General features: G+C 30.5%; 2 protein-coding genes across 3 annotated transcripts; one reads left to right on the top strand and one right to left on the bottom strand.

The window, feature by feature from the left end:
* Window positions 1-369: 369 nt before the first annotated feature.
* Window positions 370-3,456, bottom strand: LOC107361765 (putative histone deacetylase 1-B). Its single transcript, XM_089266511.1, has 7 exons — window positions 3,268-3,456; window positions 2,873-2,985; window positions 2,643-2,760; window positions 1,925-2,385; window positions 1,579-1,816; window positions 1,377-1,485; window positions 370-1,288 (listed from the first exon to the last, which is right to left on the bottom strand). Exons 1-7 carry the CDS (start codon window positions 3,314-3,316, stop codon window positions 781-783), a joined length of 1,596 nt encoding a protein of 531 aa, XP_089122637.1. The 5' UTR covers window positions 3,317-3,456; the 3' UTR covers window positions 370-780.
* Window positions 3,457-4,332: 876 nt separating this feature from the next.
* Window positions 4,333-16,180, top strand: pHCl-1 (pH-sensitive chloride channel 1). 2 transcript variants are annotated; one of them, XM_089267157.1, is made up of 8 exons: window positions 4,335-5,043; window positions 5,181-5,347; window positions 5,705-5,784; window positions 6,055-6,349; window positions 7,193-7,275; window positions 9,213-9,549; window positions 13,014-13,221; window positions 13,955-16,180. In XM_089267157.1, exons 2-8 carry the CDS (start codon window positions 5,262-5,264, stop codon window positions 14,393-14,395), a joined length of 1,530 nt encoding a protein of 509 aa, XP_089123283.1. In that variant the 5' UTR covers window positions 4,335-5,043; window positions 5,181-5,261; the 3' UTR covers window positions 14,396-16,180. The 2 variants fall into 2 exon arrangements, with proteins under 2 accessions (XP_015783957.1, XP_089123283.1); XM_015928471.3 differs by having other exon boundaries at window positions 4,333-5,347; window positions 6,058-6,349.
* Window positions 16,181-16,474: the final 294 nt, after the last annotated feature.

Here is a 16,474-nt window from a genome sequence, read left to right as displayed (position 1 = left end):
ATTAACGTAAATACATTTTCTTAGAAAGTTAACTGACCAGTTAAAAAGTTAATAGATCATGTTGTTAACTAGAATATATGGTCCAAGAATATTAAAACGTTCATTATCTTCCTTCATAAATTAATACAGCTATAAAGAGATTAAGACCGGTTCCCAAAATTTTGTCTAAATAAGCATGATTTATAATTAATTTAGCAATCTAATTATCCTGCGGGATTTTAGAAATATAATTCATTCGGTATTATTTTTATTGCTTCAGCGTTTATAACCCCGAAATTGGTATTGACTATAGATTTCTGCCCAAATGAAATCCACCCAAAACAACAACTTATTCAAATTGTTTAATAAAAACTGAATTAAGATGGTCAATTGATGGTTCAACTAATTTTTAATTTAATGATGGAAAATGGCTGCATTCTTATGATGGTGAAAGGTGAGTGAGCAGTATACAAAAAAAATAGATTCTTGAAGTATAATGCACAAGATGATCAACAAATAATGGAATTATTCATGAAATTCTATAAATGCAAGTCAAAATGAATCGAATTTGATACAAAAATGTGACATAGCTCTACTAGATTTAGAGTATAAATCAATGATAAATATAAATCAAGTTGTAATCAATCCATCGTTTGCTTGTTGTATGTTTTTTTGATTGATCTTGAAAAATCTGGTTATTTAAGCAATTTCTATGCTTTAATGTGATCCAAATAATAAATATGTATATAATTATGATGGTTGAGATTTTATAGTTAAAATAGTCCAGATGAGTATTTAAATTCACGATTTCCGTACTTCAGCTTTTGATTCGCTGGATGACTCTTTTGTAGTACTATTATCAGTCACATTATCTCCTGAATCAGATTGATCCATTGGTGTCTCTTTTACTTGATCTTTACTTGAATCGCTATCTTTACTTGGTTCAGAAGATTGAGAAGTTGTATTTAAACTCGATTCTTTAACTTCTTCTTCCGTTTTAGTCTCTTCGGATGATTCAGCCGTTTTTTCATCGTCAGGTTTTTTGCCAGCAACAGCGTCGACCTTTGCTCTTTTTGGTTTACTTGGTTTATGGGAGCGAACATCTCTTCTACCATCTCCTTCATCTTCTGAATCTGAAAATTCTTCATCTTTAGCAATACGTTTTTCAGATGCTCTAATGCTTATTCTTTCATCAGGATCTTGTTTATCTTCATCTTCGCTATCATCATTTATTGCATCTTCTGGTATTACTGTTTGTTGTACTCCAGGAGCATGTGGTAACATACGGAGATTTTCATAAAGACGAGTCCTTATTGAGTTGAGAAAAAGAAAGAAATATATTAGATTAAATATTATTCAAATTAAAGATTTTACTTGTTATTAAACTAAACACTTACTTGATTTTTTCAAGATACTCAGGTGAATTTTGATTAGCCATATTTGATGGACTAATATGAAGTTTAAAATCAGGCCCAAAATACTCAAAGTAATCATTGTATGGAAGTTCTGAGAAGTAATGTGAGAAAATTATTAGAATTTCGCAATCAACGAGACTTGTAAAACTACTTTCTTAATAAAAGTGAATAGAAAAAAACATACCATTTGGTATTTCGCAGTTAAGAGCGACGGCAGTTTCATGAGTCCAACATCTAGCAACATTACGAATTGTATACCCACCACCACCAACAAGAAGTAATGGTAAATTGTACTTTTTAACAAATTCGACACATTTTCCATGCCCTTTCAATGTTAAATTGAAACAACCAAGCCTATCTCCAGATAATGAATCTGCACCACATTGTAAAACAACAGCACTTGGTTGATACATTTCCATAACCTAAGAAGAATACCACATATATGAAATACAATTAATCAGTGAGTCATTTAATCAAACTTATTTGATGGAATTAGTTTATAATTTATAATATCTGTAAAAATTATTTACCTTGGAAATAAGAGGTTGAAATATACTTTCATATGCATCATCATCAATACCATCACGAAGCGGGAAATTGACAGCATAATATTTTCCTTTACCAGCGCCAATATCTCTAAGATCGCCGGTACCAGGAAAATATTCTCCATATTTATGAAAAGAAGCAGTCATTACTCGATCTGTTGTGTAGAAAGCTTCTTCTACACCATCTCCATGATGAATATCGATATCAATATACAAAACTCTTTGATGATATTTAAGTAGTTCTAGAATAGCTAGAACGATGTCATTTACATAACAAAATCCGGAAGCTTCAGATTTTTTTGCATGATGCAGACCACCAGACCAATTAACTGCAATATCAGCAGCTTGTTTGTTAAGCTTTACTGCTCCAGCAACAGATCCACCAGTTGATAATTGACAAAATTCATATAGACCATCAAAGACTGGACAATCTTCTCCAACATTAACTAAAAATTAATTAAAAAAATTCAGTTATTTTGTATTTAAAGTATAATCTCGATTATAAATCATTCAATTCTGGTGAGCTCGAAATGATCCGAGTTGTGACTAATTTTATCTACATTGACTCTATGTTGATGCGTTTGATCATATGATAGCATATAAAAAACAAATTTCATGCGAGTGAGTATTTATTTCAAGTATGTTTTTGAATTTAAAAATAGAATTTCCATTGTTGAATTGGAATAAAGGAAATTTGACTTACATCTTTGCATTTGTTTATTGTATTCACTCATATTATCAGGTCGGATGCTTCTCAAAAATCGAATATAATCATCGCTATGATATTTTGTCATCTCTTCTTGGGTTGCTTTGTGTGGTCGCTAGAATTGAGATTTTTAGAAATTATAATCAGCAAATCAATTTGAAACGAATAAATTTGAAAATAAGTTACCCGCTGAAAACATCAGAGGTAAAAATAAATAAATAACATACGTAGATTTCCATTTTACGATATAATCCATAGTTCAAGACTAAATTATGGGCCATTCGTATCCTGTGAGGTTTCATTGGGTGGCCTGAACCATAATAATAATTTCCGATATCGCCTGAACACCAGATAGGAAATCAAATTGTATGAATGAACCAGAATGTAGATGACAGCCGGCATAATGAAAGATTCAAAATAGAAAACAAAGGTTTAGTCAAGAAAGAATCACAGATAGATTTTAAAGGCGTAGCAGAATGCGTTAAAATAAAGATTTAAATGAATAAATGGAAACAAAAAGAAATAAGAAGCAAAAACATGAACAGAAAAAAAACCAGAGAGACCAAAGAAAGAGATGGCAATACAGGGAAACGAGAGGGTAATAAAAGCTGATACAACTTACCATCATAATAATAGCAAACACGTTTCTTACTATGTTGCGAGGTTGTCATTGTGCAGAAATTAGTCACTTATTAATTGAAATAAAATACAATTCGATAATAAAGGATAATTTAATATTATGAATTAATAAATTGCAAAAAAAATGAGTTGAGAAGGAGCGGAATCAGATAACCACTTTGACTGCAAGTTGATCTGTAACTGATGAGTGAGAATAACTTATTTAGCTATACTCCCTACCTTTTGTTCGCTATTTTCACTCCTTATAGATAAGCTATTTAAACAGAAATAAATAAGATGCTTAAAGAGACTTGAAATTACCAATGAACTGAATGAATTTTACTCTTCCAATTCATTATTAAATCTACTAAAAACAACTTTTCTACTCTACAATGAAATTTACCAATTAATCGGATTATTTATAAAAAGGCAATATCTCTACATTCCTAGCTTGGTTATAAATGACCGTTTGGGTGTAAGATAATGTCGTTTCAATCATCAGAAACTTGAGTCAGATTTAAGAATGCTTGAAGTTAGTTATGAATAAGATTCTTAGCTATTTAAGCGAATAAATAACTCAACAGCTGACAGTCTACATTTAATTGCTAGCTGAGAAAAGTTAATGATGAAAACAATTTTAACTCATGTAAGAGTGAAATCGTTGAAAAGCATTGGCGACAGCAGTTCCAAAGGCTTTAAGTCAAAATAAATCCCTTTGAAGAGCTTGAGTAATTTACGAATGTAAATGTCATTGTTAAAGCTTTAAAATGTTAATAATATAAAAAATGGTCCATATCTGTTCAGTAAGTGTCGATCAAAAAAACTAATTTGAATAAATGCCAACAGAAAGTGAAAAATTAACCCAAAATCGTAACACTCGAGTTAATGTAAACAGAATGTAGTTCATTTTTAAAACTAAAGATGTCACCGAGTTTGGGTTAATTTTTTTAATTTACAATAAAAGGGTTTGGTTTTTGGATAATAATAACCATGATAGTTTTGCTTGTAATAATGATGATAACGGTCTAGATACATTCTGAGTGAATGCTCAGGGAGACAGAAAAGAAAGGGAAAAGAGAAATAAAAGTAAAAAGAGACAGGGAAGGAGGAAGAAAAGAAGAAGATGAAAAACTAAATGAGAAAAAAAACTAGAATATATATTTTCTTCTGTATGCTCTAGTGAAGTGCACTTGAAAGTTGAAGCAACAATTTACGCTTCTCATTTTAATCTAGTCATGAAACCTTTACAAATGTGTACTTTAACAATTAACTGTTAGTTATTAAAATTAAAAATCTTTAAATTTAAAAAGTAATAGATAATTGTTAGACAATAAGTGATTGCAAGTCAAGAAAATAGTGCAAAGCCATCTGTGATTCCTCAACAAGCTCATATTTCAAGTCAACATCGGACTGTCCCTATTCGCAAATTACAATTAACCTGTTAAACCCTTCAATTAAGTTACAACCATCTTTAACCTAATCCCCATTAATCTGGTACAATTGTTCAATTGGTCACCAAATTACCTCGACATCGTTATGATTGCCGTCTGACAGCTGATGTTATATCTTCTGACTGCAATTTCACTAGATTACAATGGAACTACTTGTTAGTGTAACGGTTGATAACAAAAGGATTTGATTAATGTTGATCCAGCGGAAAGTTAATTGTGATATTATTGATCCTTAACCAAACATCCACCTAAAGCAATTAATCAACTCAACTCGTGAACGGATTAATTTGATCAAGTGCTTAGCAGTTAATAAGATCAATCCACTAGATGTAATGGTGATAGAATAAGATAAAGTTATTTTTCCGTTTTTTTTTCCTTTTCTTTAGTTTTATTTTTTCATTCTTTTTTTACCAATTCACAATTAATCACCATCAACATGTCCTCCATCAATATCATCAACGTCTAGTAAATCATAAACAAGAGTACAATTGGTAAAAGGGTTAAAATCATTCTCAACATTGTCATCAACAAACAGACAAAGTGCAACATGGCAACAATACTTTCACCTTCAATAGGAATATTATCTCTCATAATGATCATCATACCTCGAACCATAGCTTCAATGATACCAAGGTAAGTGTAAATGTTGACCCAAACCCGATGACATTATCGTCCATAAAGTAGTCTTGAAATTTGGTTCATAAAAATGGATGAAAAAAAAGGTATAAGACGTAATATGAAAGGTGAACCTAAAAAGACAATCTGGTTCATCAAATCAGTTTACCTTTTTTTTTACTCCTAGTCTTTTTTTATGTCACCATCAAGGTTATTTTGTATTAGCTAAAATTATCCCATTACATTATATATTTACCGATACTGTTGTCATTAAGATAATCATTACAATAACAGTAATTGTTTCCCCATCTATCCTATTCCAATGATTCCCTTTGGTGACTCTAACATCAACATACACAATAAATACACTTGAAGGTATCAAAATTTCACGGAAAAACAGATTCTCGATGATCTAACCGCACCGCCCAAATACGATCAATATGTTCTGCCAACAGGTAAGGTTACTATGGTTATCCCATCTGGGATCATGTTTATCAGTATCAATATATTTATAAATATAACAATAAATAATTGTAAATAGTAATTGATAGTTAATCGGTAAAATGCATTTCTATTTTTCTTCTCTTCCTCACTCCATGTTTTCCTTTGGTCTTCCTCTTCATTTCATGATTGGTTTCACGGTTCATTCCACGGTTGGGTTTCACGATAATCTATTGAACCAATCTTCCAATCAATCATCATCTTGAAACCTGAATCTTCCAAAGAAGCTACAATGACCGTTAATGTGAGCGTATTAATGCTCTCAATGTCATCACCAGATGAATCTAGTCTTAAATATGAGATTGAGTTTTTACTCTTTCAAGATTGGATCGACCATCGGTTAAGATACGATGATGACGGTCACCATCGTTATCTCAATGCACTCCGACATCGTGAACACCTTTGGAGGCCAGACACTTACTTTATCCTTCACGGTGAGTTTAAAACTCACAATGAAGCCGGACCCATTAACATGGCGTTCAAAGTTTATCCTAATGGCACTGTGCTATACATAACAAGGTAACCAAAAAAGCAAAGTAAAATTGTCAAACCCATTCTTGTGTCAACCTGAACACCTTTCACCAATGTTTATGATGATGACAATATGGAATAAGATTATAATCAGAATTATGTTAAAGGTTATATAACAATAGAGAAACGTTTTTTTCTCTCTCTCCCAATTCTGATGATAACACCATTATATACAACATAATGCTAATAATATTATATTATTATTAGCTTGAAGAGTAAAGAAGAAATCTCTTATCTTTTTGCTTCTCTTCATCAATCATTTCTTGTTGTTGCTCATCATTTTAATATTTCCATCATCATCATGATCATCTTTTGTGTAACTGTTGACATTTTTATCATGTGTGTTCACCTCATGGCAGGCTTATTATTTAATAGTTACTGAATAGATGAATTATATAAAAATGACTTTTCCAAATTGATAAACCCTCAATATCATTATCACAATATACAGTTGAAAATCAATGCTAACCTGATTAACCAAGGAGCAAAGAGACACATTAATCAGTTGAAAAAAGGAAAGGTTTAACTTACTTTTTTATTCAAACATCGTTCATTAATCAATAATACTTATTACAATATTAAGAATGATAAACTATTATAATCATTTAACCAACAAATTGTGACCAAAATTCAAATCAAGAAACTAACTTCAGAATTAACTTCAACTTAAGTCAAAGACCAAGTTAAATCAATATCAAAAGTCATTGTTAAGTCAAACACACAAATGAAAAATAAATCAAAACCAGAAAACAATTTTAGGTTAATCTTGAAAAATCTGGTTCTTCAACCTTTCAATGTTAATCCTAATTAAACATTTCAATCTATTTTCAGGCAAAAAATGATCATCACCTGTGAAGGCGATCTCAATATATTTCCCTTTGATAATCCTAGATGTTTTTTTGCAGTTGAAAGCAGTAAGTTGACCCTTTCATTTAACCTTTTCCCTAACCTTTTATTACAAAAATATACTTCATTAGAGCCAATTAAATAATGTAATCAAAATTAGCTAATTAACTGAATATGAAACTGCATTTATTAATATACTTTTAATATAATTATACTAATTTGATTAGCAAAATTATAGCTAATTTCATCCCAAAAATGAAACCAGGAAAAATGTTGCCTTTTTTAGATTCTGGTCAACATTTTTCACTGTCATCTTCAATCAAAACTTTGACCTTTTTTGCCTTACATTTTAATAATGAAAATATGCAATTTTGATGAACACAAATCATGTTAATGATAATGAATCTCAGAGATACAGTAGGTCTCAAAAATAACCAACCAGGGTTAACTTTTTAATGGAAAATGATAATTGAAAAATTTTTGGGAAATTATTAGTAAATTATCAGTTGAGTTTGCAGCAATAGAAAAAATTTTTCTAATCAGTTGATTAATCAATTTTTTACGACAATTTCGTCTTAAAAATAAGCATCGAAAAACGCTAAGTGAAACTTTGCAGCATTTTTTGAATATTATCTCGAATCAAATTAAGCGAAAGTACCTAAGTTATCCAATTTTTTTGATGGTAAGGTCAAAGCTTGAGTTAAAGTGTACCTAAATAATAAGAAATTGATCGATAAAAAGCCAAATTAATGACCTGAGGTCACAAAATGCGAAAAAGACGTTGAAAAATAGTGGATTTTACTTCGTCGAAAATTAATCACTTAATTATGATAAATGGTGATTATACCTTATTCCGATAGTTCTATTTAGTCTATTCTACATGAAAAATAAGTATTTCATGAGATTACTTTTCATTTAAAAAAGTTAACTATGGTTGGTTATTTTTGCGACGTACTGTAATTTCATTTTCTTGTTCTCACTGATTAAACCCATTTTTTACAATAAAAATGCACCTTTTCCAATGTTTATAAATCATCTTGTTACCTTTTCTTTGGGTAAACTCATTAAATGCAAATGATGATTATTATGCAAAATCAGTTTGATAAAGTAACCTGAATATTTGATAGGAATCATTTTAACCCATCTTCAGATTAACTTTATGCTATTACAATGTTCACCGTAAAAGCAAATTAACCTAATTGTGACAATAAATTGTGTTTATTTGACTAAATTTGCTAAGAAAATTTATTTCCAGATTTAATAATTTACTTACAAATTGAACAGAATGACGACAAGAAAACAATTCAACAGCAAATTTTGTATTGATTTTTGTTGCATTTGATCAACAAAATGAAAACAATTTCAATTTGATTGATATTTAATTTCATCTTAAATTCAGAGACAGAAAAAAAGAAATAAAAATGATTATAATTGACATTATTTGATCATGAAAGGGACTCATTATTTTAATGATGTGATCAGTTTAATTGCACAGTAAATTATGAAAATGGCAACATTCAGTTTATCATTGAAAATGAAGTTAAATTGAAAAATGTTAACAAGTTAATTGAAATTAATGATCAACATTTGATTCATTAATTGAACAATAATGTGAACTTGATTAACTCAATGAATCGGCCAACAAAAACAAAGGTTCATTTGAAGTTCATCAGTTGATCATCATTACTCATTAAATATGTAACATTAAGAAATCAAATTAACCTCTGAAATTATCGTTAATCTTAACCAGGTAACCTTACCTTGTACATGTTTGCCAAAAAGAAGCAAAAAAATGTTTACTTCTATTATCATTTAACCCAATTTTTTGGGTAAAACACATTCTGTTTACTAATTTTGTTTCACTTCTCTCTTTTTTTTCATCCTTTTCTGGTTTCCTCTCATCATGATTGCCATCATCAATTCATGGATTTATCCTGGATTCCAATTTTCATCTGCAATTTGTGATTCGAAATGGTTTTCTTCAATGTTGTGCTTTGTGTCTCAGTGTCTTATGAAGCTTATCAATTAGAGTTTCGTTGGAAACCAGAACATGAGATTCCCATTTTTAATTCAAACTCATTTCGCTCCTTGAATGCATATTTATCTAAAAATGCTGCTGGACGGTGTCGTATTCATCATTCATGGAGAAGTGAATTTTCATGTTTAAGTGTCTATCTAATCTTTACCAGGGACAAATTATTTTATTTAACAACCGTTTTTGTGCCTGGAATGGTTCTTGTTACCAGTTCATTTATCAGCTTTTGGCTTGATGTTAATGCTGTCCCAGCTCGAGTAATGATTGGTGTAACCACCATGTTGAACTTTTGTACAACAACAAATAGGTAATTAACCATTCCTCTTCATCCCAACAACAGCCAACAAATTGTGATGGCAAGACAACAAACATTTACAAATCATCAGCCAACAACAGTTTCATTTGACAATCACTTGAAGTAAAACAAAGCTCATAAACAAATGCACTTCCAACGTCGTTCGATTTTCTGTCAAAATCGAGAAACACAAAACAGATAAGTCCAAAATAGCGAAAGCAAAATAGTAAATGTCAAAACCTAGAAAGTTCATTTTCACTGAATCGCTTTAAAACTTTGCATCTTTATATCACAAAAATGGCAACCCTTATTAGCATCCTTTACCAATCATTTCATTAGGAAAATCAAAAAGTTCTGCACGAAAAACTCATTTTATAAATCAATGCTTAAAACTCAAAATAAGATGAGTCGATTAGATGAGATAATTTACGAAGTTATCAAAGGTTCATTGAATGTTAGTTGCAATTTTAATTTTTAATAATCATAACTTAAATCATTCTTTCAATCATAATTTCAACATTTTAGTTTCAATTTTATGCTTTTTGTGAATTCAGAGATCACAAAGTCTGACAAAAAGTTCGCTTAGTTATTTTATGGGCTTATATGGGCTTCGAAATGGCCTGAATTCTGGATGTTGACCAATCATATTTACAGAATTGAATCTATCATTTGTGAAAGGAGTTTTTCATTTCAGTTTGGAGTTCAGAACTGAAGCGATGTCGAAACGCATTTTTCATCTGAAAGTCCCAAAATGTTTGAAAAATAATTGAAGCTATTTTTGAACATTTCATTCATTGAATAATTTAAATTTAGAATGAGATTGTTTGCAAATGCAATTTTCATGGAAAACTTTCTGATCTACCAAATTCATGCCATGATACAGCTGAATACTCTAGAGATTCACATCCATTTACCTTCTTTACCGATTGTGTATCCAACTCGAAGGCAAAATTTTCCTCTTTACCATCCTTTCAACCAGTTTAATCATTTGAGCATCTTTATTCAGAGTTTCTCTATTATGAACTTTTCTCTTCTGCTCTTCTCTATTTGGTCATTCTCTAAATTGCTTTTCCTAGTTTGACCCTTTACCAAACTGAATAATATTTACTCTGTATTTAAAAGCACACTTTTGTTGACATGAAGGGAACAAGGAAAAGGTTAAACTTAACACCACCAATAAGTTGATCATTTAGCATCCATCAATCATATTTAATCATGTTAAAACTGAACCAATTCTGTTTCATTTTACTTATTCATTTGCTACTTTTACGTTTCACTAAATTTATAATATTAGCAATAACTGGTAATATGGGAAAAACACACAAAGAAGAAGCAAAAGAAACGGAAATTTTACTCTTTGTTGTTCCTCATCAGGTCTGTTCATTTCTCTCTTCAGTATTAACCTTTTTTTTATTTGGTCACTTTATCTTCTTTTTCCATCATCTTAATTCATTTCTCTATTTTTCATCTTCTATAATAATTCATTTGTGACCCGGAATTTCCATCATGGGACTTCCGATTCATTACTCTCGATCTGAATTTAAGTACCTTAAGAACCAGTAAAATGTGAGTGTGTACAATGACAATGTTATAGTTAGAGTCTCATTGTCTTTTCATGTGAAATTTAGATTATCGCCAACATGAAGATGAAAATGAAGAATCATGAAACTGTTCAAGGCTTGTGTCCCTATTTTTAGTTTAACTGCCAATGTCATCTCTATCTTTACATCTTCCCATTTCTTCCTCTTAATCATCTCTTGCCTCTTTTTTTAAACCACTGCTAACCCAATAACCCAATGGAGTTGGAGTTAACCTCATTCCAGATCAACTCATCTTAAATCGTTATCCATCACCAACAGAAACACTCTTTTTCATCCTCAATTCACATTCAATCCTTCCCTTCATCTTCATTCCTTGCCCTGTAACTGTTGCCAGTTTTACATTAAAAAAAGCTTCCAAGTGCAAACCAGTAAAATGTGAACCTAGAAAACAAAAGTCTTATCATTTGGCAAACAAACATCTTTCATTTACAATTCAATCCTAATGTAAATATTATTATCATTATCATCATATTTTGTTCACCATAATAATTAAATGAAGCACAAAGACACTTAAAATTTACCTTTTCAACTTATCATTAATATTCAGACCAACTCCAGGTTCACGATTTAAAGCAATTAATCGTAACCCTTTCCCTTGTCCACTTACAGGTTTAATTTATGTTTTTTTTGTGTATAAATTATTAATAACTACAAATTAATTCAATAAGTTTCACTTTAATTATTAAACAAGAGTGAAACCCAAATACCAAAATAGTTAACCATGGTGACAACGGAATAACCTAACTATGCCAATCCATGGGACACTGATTATTCCCAGTTTTCCCATTTTACCCACTTTACTCCCTTCCTCGTCATGATAACAAAACAATAATAATATCGATTCAAATGACTTTGGGAATGATGAGAAAGAACGAAAAAGAGAGAGAAAGAAAAAAAAACCTAAAAACTAAAGGTAACAGTTAATTATTAGTCTAACCAAATGCAACCCAATTCCCAATAATAATAAAACACTCTCAGACAGTAGCAGAGTAAACCCTTTTTTTCAGGTTCCTGGATTCAATAATGATGATTACAACGAACAAAAAGCTCGACCAAATAATTGCATTCCCATGAAATTTTAAACGAAAACACTCCCTGATCTTGCAACTTATTTATATCCAAATCATTGTCTATTCACACTGAATGTCATTTATTACCAATATTGACCAATGTCAATCAATGTTATGCCAACCTTGATTCATTGGTCAAAACAACAGAAAACATTTTCCCATTGATTAATTGACTTGGATCAATAATCAATTTAACCTTTGATCATTTTTTATGCAAAAATAGCAAAACTTGAAAGCAAAAATCAAAATCAAAGAAAACCTTTTTTTGTCCAAAAAAACAATTTTCCTTTCACTATTTATGACAAATGTTGCAATGTTACTTTTTCAATCAACTAATTTTCTTTCCTAACCTAACCATTATCTTCATTTAATCATTGCAATTCATGTTTGTTTCGCTCTGTAGAGTCTCATCTTCACTGAATCTTCATCCTTTTCTTAGTAATCGTTTTCATCTTATTAGTTGGTCTATCATGCTTTTATCATTTACCATTCAGTTTTGGGTCAATTGTTATCAACAATGTTTATTAACCAAAGGGAGTTGCATTATCCTAATAATAATGATAATAAAAATAATCATCCTCTTATCATCTGAATAACTTTGAGCTTTTTTCTGCTTCTCTTCAAATTATATCAAAGTATACAAAAAGCAATTGAATCTTGAGAATCTCCAATAATTTCATTAAAACTCTTTCTACTTTTGTTGGTTCAATTTCATCCAAGAAACATAAAAAAAAACGAGATCTTCAACTTCTCATGATTGTTATTAATCTTTCTTTTTGTTTTCTCTTGATTCATTACCATGCAGTTTCCGATCTTCACTCCCTGTTGTCTCCAATTTAACAGCAATGAACCTTTGGGATGGAGTTTGTATGTTTTTTATTTATGCATCTATGATTGAGTTTATCGTTGTAAACTATTTACACCGTAAAATCCATCAGAATCCATTAAGAACGACTGATTCAGCTGAACGACCGGGTGAAACCTTTCGTGCTGCTTTAGGAACTCAAATCTCAGTAAGTTATTTATTGTCAACTGGAAACAATAAATCAAATTTTTCCATTGAAATTTATGGGAATGTAACAAAAAAATGGAAAGCAAAGTTACTAGTAAAGTACATTATCAACACACACAAATATAGAGTGTTCATGATGAGAATAATGATAAAAAAGGTTGAAATGGCGATGGTGATGAAAATGATTAAGATGTAACACATTGTATATGTTATGAAATACATGATGAAAATATACCCAAAGGAATGGTTGAAATGAAATTTTCTGACAAACAGGTTTTACTTTCAATATAAATGGTAACATGATATTATAATACAATTTACCAAATAGACTTTAGAGTAAATTTCAACTTCCATCTCTTTGAATTTACCTTTCACCTGTTTTTGGGTTCATGTTTCAAATTTCACTTTTTTCTTCTTCTTCTTCTATTTTACATTCTCTTTGCCTGTGAACACTGAAGATGAATAAGTTGTTGAGGGTGAAGTAAACATGACAACAGGGAACAAACTCTTACATAGTCAACATGAATCAAGTTAACTGAAACAAAAACAAAAATCTCATGAATACATGATTCGCTTGTTTTTCTTGTTCAATTATTTCTTCGTTTTTGTTCCAACTTTGCTTTTCTTTTTTTTGCTTTTCGATTGTATTTCCATCTTATTCTTCATGTTCATCTTGTCATCTTTTGTACTTTTCTAACTCGACATTTCTCTTGATTTTTTCTATTATTTGACAGAGTAATGGAAGAAAAGTGGATCCAACATCTCAAGAGGTTTTGGCTCCAGGCGAGTTTGAAGTTCGAGCTCCATTAGTTTCAGGAGAAGATCCATCATCAGGTATTCCATTGGGCAGTGCTCGACATGGGCTTCACCATCGAGCTTCAGCCGGAGGAATTGGTCGTTGCCGATCACCTGGATCATCAACACTACCCACCGATGAGCGAATCAGAGCAGCAGCCTCTGTCTTCGCCTGGCTTCGTCGTCCTCACCTTTGGGATACAGCCGAGTTTTCATCTTATGCTCGACTTGCTCGATCCATTGATCACATCTCCAAGTTTGTTTTTCCCCTTCTTTTTGGAGTCTTTTCACTCTCCTTTTTCATCTACTTTGCCTGGTTTTCACCCTCAAAACTGGATAATTGGGCTCACCTTGAGTATCATCCTTATGATATAGTTTGATCCGTTGACATCACCAACTTCACCAAACTTCAACATCATCCAACACTAAATGCATAGCTTTTGCTTTTCCCAAAAAAAAACTAATTCAATCCACAGACAGAAACATCATTATAAACACATTAAGCTGAATAACCTGACTCACACACTTGCTATAAATAGACATTGAAAAGACCGTTAGACACTTGGATGCCAACGTCCCAAATGTTTGATCTCATCAAAACGCAACTCTTTGCTGCCAGAAAGAGAAATACAAAATTTTTTTGTGCACCAAAACACTTACATACCAAAAAAAAGATCACAAGACTTCAGTAAACTCATCCCAACCAATTGAACCAACATTTAACCTTTTCTGGTCAACCTTTTTGATTACAACTGGAAAACCTAAAAATGGATAAATTTACTGAGAAAAATATTCAAAGGACATTTGGTTGGATTAAATGTTCAAAATTCTGACCCTGACCCGATCATGTTTTCATCCCTCAATTTACCTTCATTTCTTCTCTTTCTTTTCTTTCTCTGCCAACCACTATAATGATGATGATCATCATGAAACTATTTTAAGCTGTTTATTGGATAACGCCCTCATCATGATCATCATCTTTCAACTATTTCAATCTACTTTTCCGTGTCTAAAGTTGCTTATAAACACTCAATTTTCACCCAAGCCTTTTGCTTCACAATATGCATTTAAAGATATTGTACATACACATACACACCTTTTGTCACTCAACTTATCATTCTCATCATCATCCACATCTTCTTCGTCTTCTATTTATATTTTTCATCTTCTGTTCCAAATATCTGTAAACCGTTGTCAGGATAAGATGGTTGTGAATATGAATTAAAACAAAAACAAAACGGTTTCGATACAAGAAAAGGAAATTTGGTCACAATTGAACATTTACACAGATTGACTTTGGATTACTGGCAACAATTGAAACCATTAATGAATGATTCTGTTGAAAAGTGGAATGATTTACATGGAAATTTTGACAAATTTTCCCAGTTTGATGTATTATGACTGACTGAATGGAAGCCAAAAGTCAGAAGATAAATGGCCTTAAACACAACATTAATAGTAATAAGATAATTTAAAATAGCAAAAATCTGAAAAATTGTTTTCATTTTATGGGTTTTATATTTGTTGATTGATACATCAAGGAATGAGCATCATTTTGATTCTTATTGTTAACTCGTTATTATATTTTTTGAATCAATTTTTAGTTTCAAAATGAATCCAATTTTTTTTCCTCTTCTTTTCACTTTTCTCAATCAAACAACAACATTTTTATCGTCATTTCAAGTTAATTGTTATTTTAATTGTTATCACATTCTCTATTGACAAGTTATAACAGCAAGAAATCAATTGTAAAATTTAAAATATCGTTACTTGATTTTCAGTCTCTTTTTTTCTTGTTTTGTTTGAAAGATCCAGAAAACAAAACTTACAAATAATGTAAATAGATATACATATTATTAATAGTTGTTAATTATAATTATTTTCAATTCTATGAATTTAAATTACATTTTAATGATCCATCATTATATTACTTTATATTTACATCATTACCAATTGTTATCATATTGTAAAGAGTCTGAAAACAATACGAATCAAATAATACTTTTTGCTCGTTTGATTATAACAAAAAACAACTTAAAGCGTTTCAAATCTGGTTTCATCAAAACAATTTCAATTAACTGATTGATTTTCATTCATCACTCATACATTGTTTGTATTATAACAAAAATTATTAAACGATTAATAAATTCTTTCACAAATTTACACTTAATTTGTCTCTTATTTACATTTAACATTTCAATCAACTTTAAGTTCAAGTTGAAAATCAGATGAAACGATTTTTGGTTAGGCTTTTAGTGTCCTCTATTGGATTATTTTGCCTCTAAATTCATTTATTTTTCTAATTATCACAATTAAATATTTAAGATTGTTTGGTTTGAAATTATTCTTATTTTGATAATTAATCTGTTTGATTGTCTGAAAGGATTATTGTTTAATTATAATTGTTCATAACATGAAATAAATGAAAGAAACAAGGATTTTAAAGAATCTAAATTAGT

The sequence above is a fragment of the Tetranychus urticae genome, chromosome 1, assembly GCF_039701765.1.
Source record: "Tetranychus urticae isolate SD_2017Ah chromosome 1, NJAU_TeUrti_SD_1.0, whole genome shotgun sequence".
NCBI lineage: Eukaryota > Metazoa > Arthropoda > Arachnida > Trombidiformes > Tetranychidae > Tetranychus > Tetranychus urticae.
This window is presented reverse-complemented; position numbering and strand designations above follow the sequence as displayed.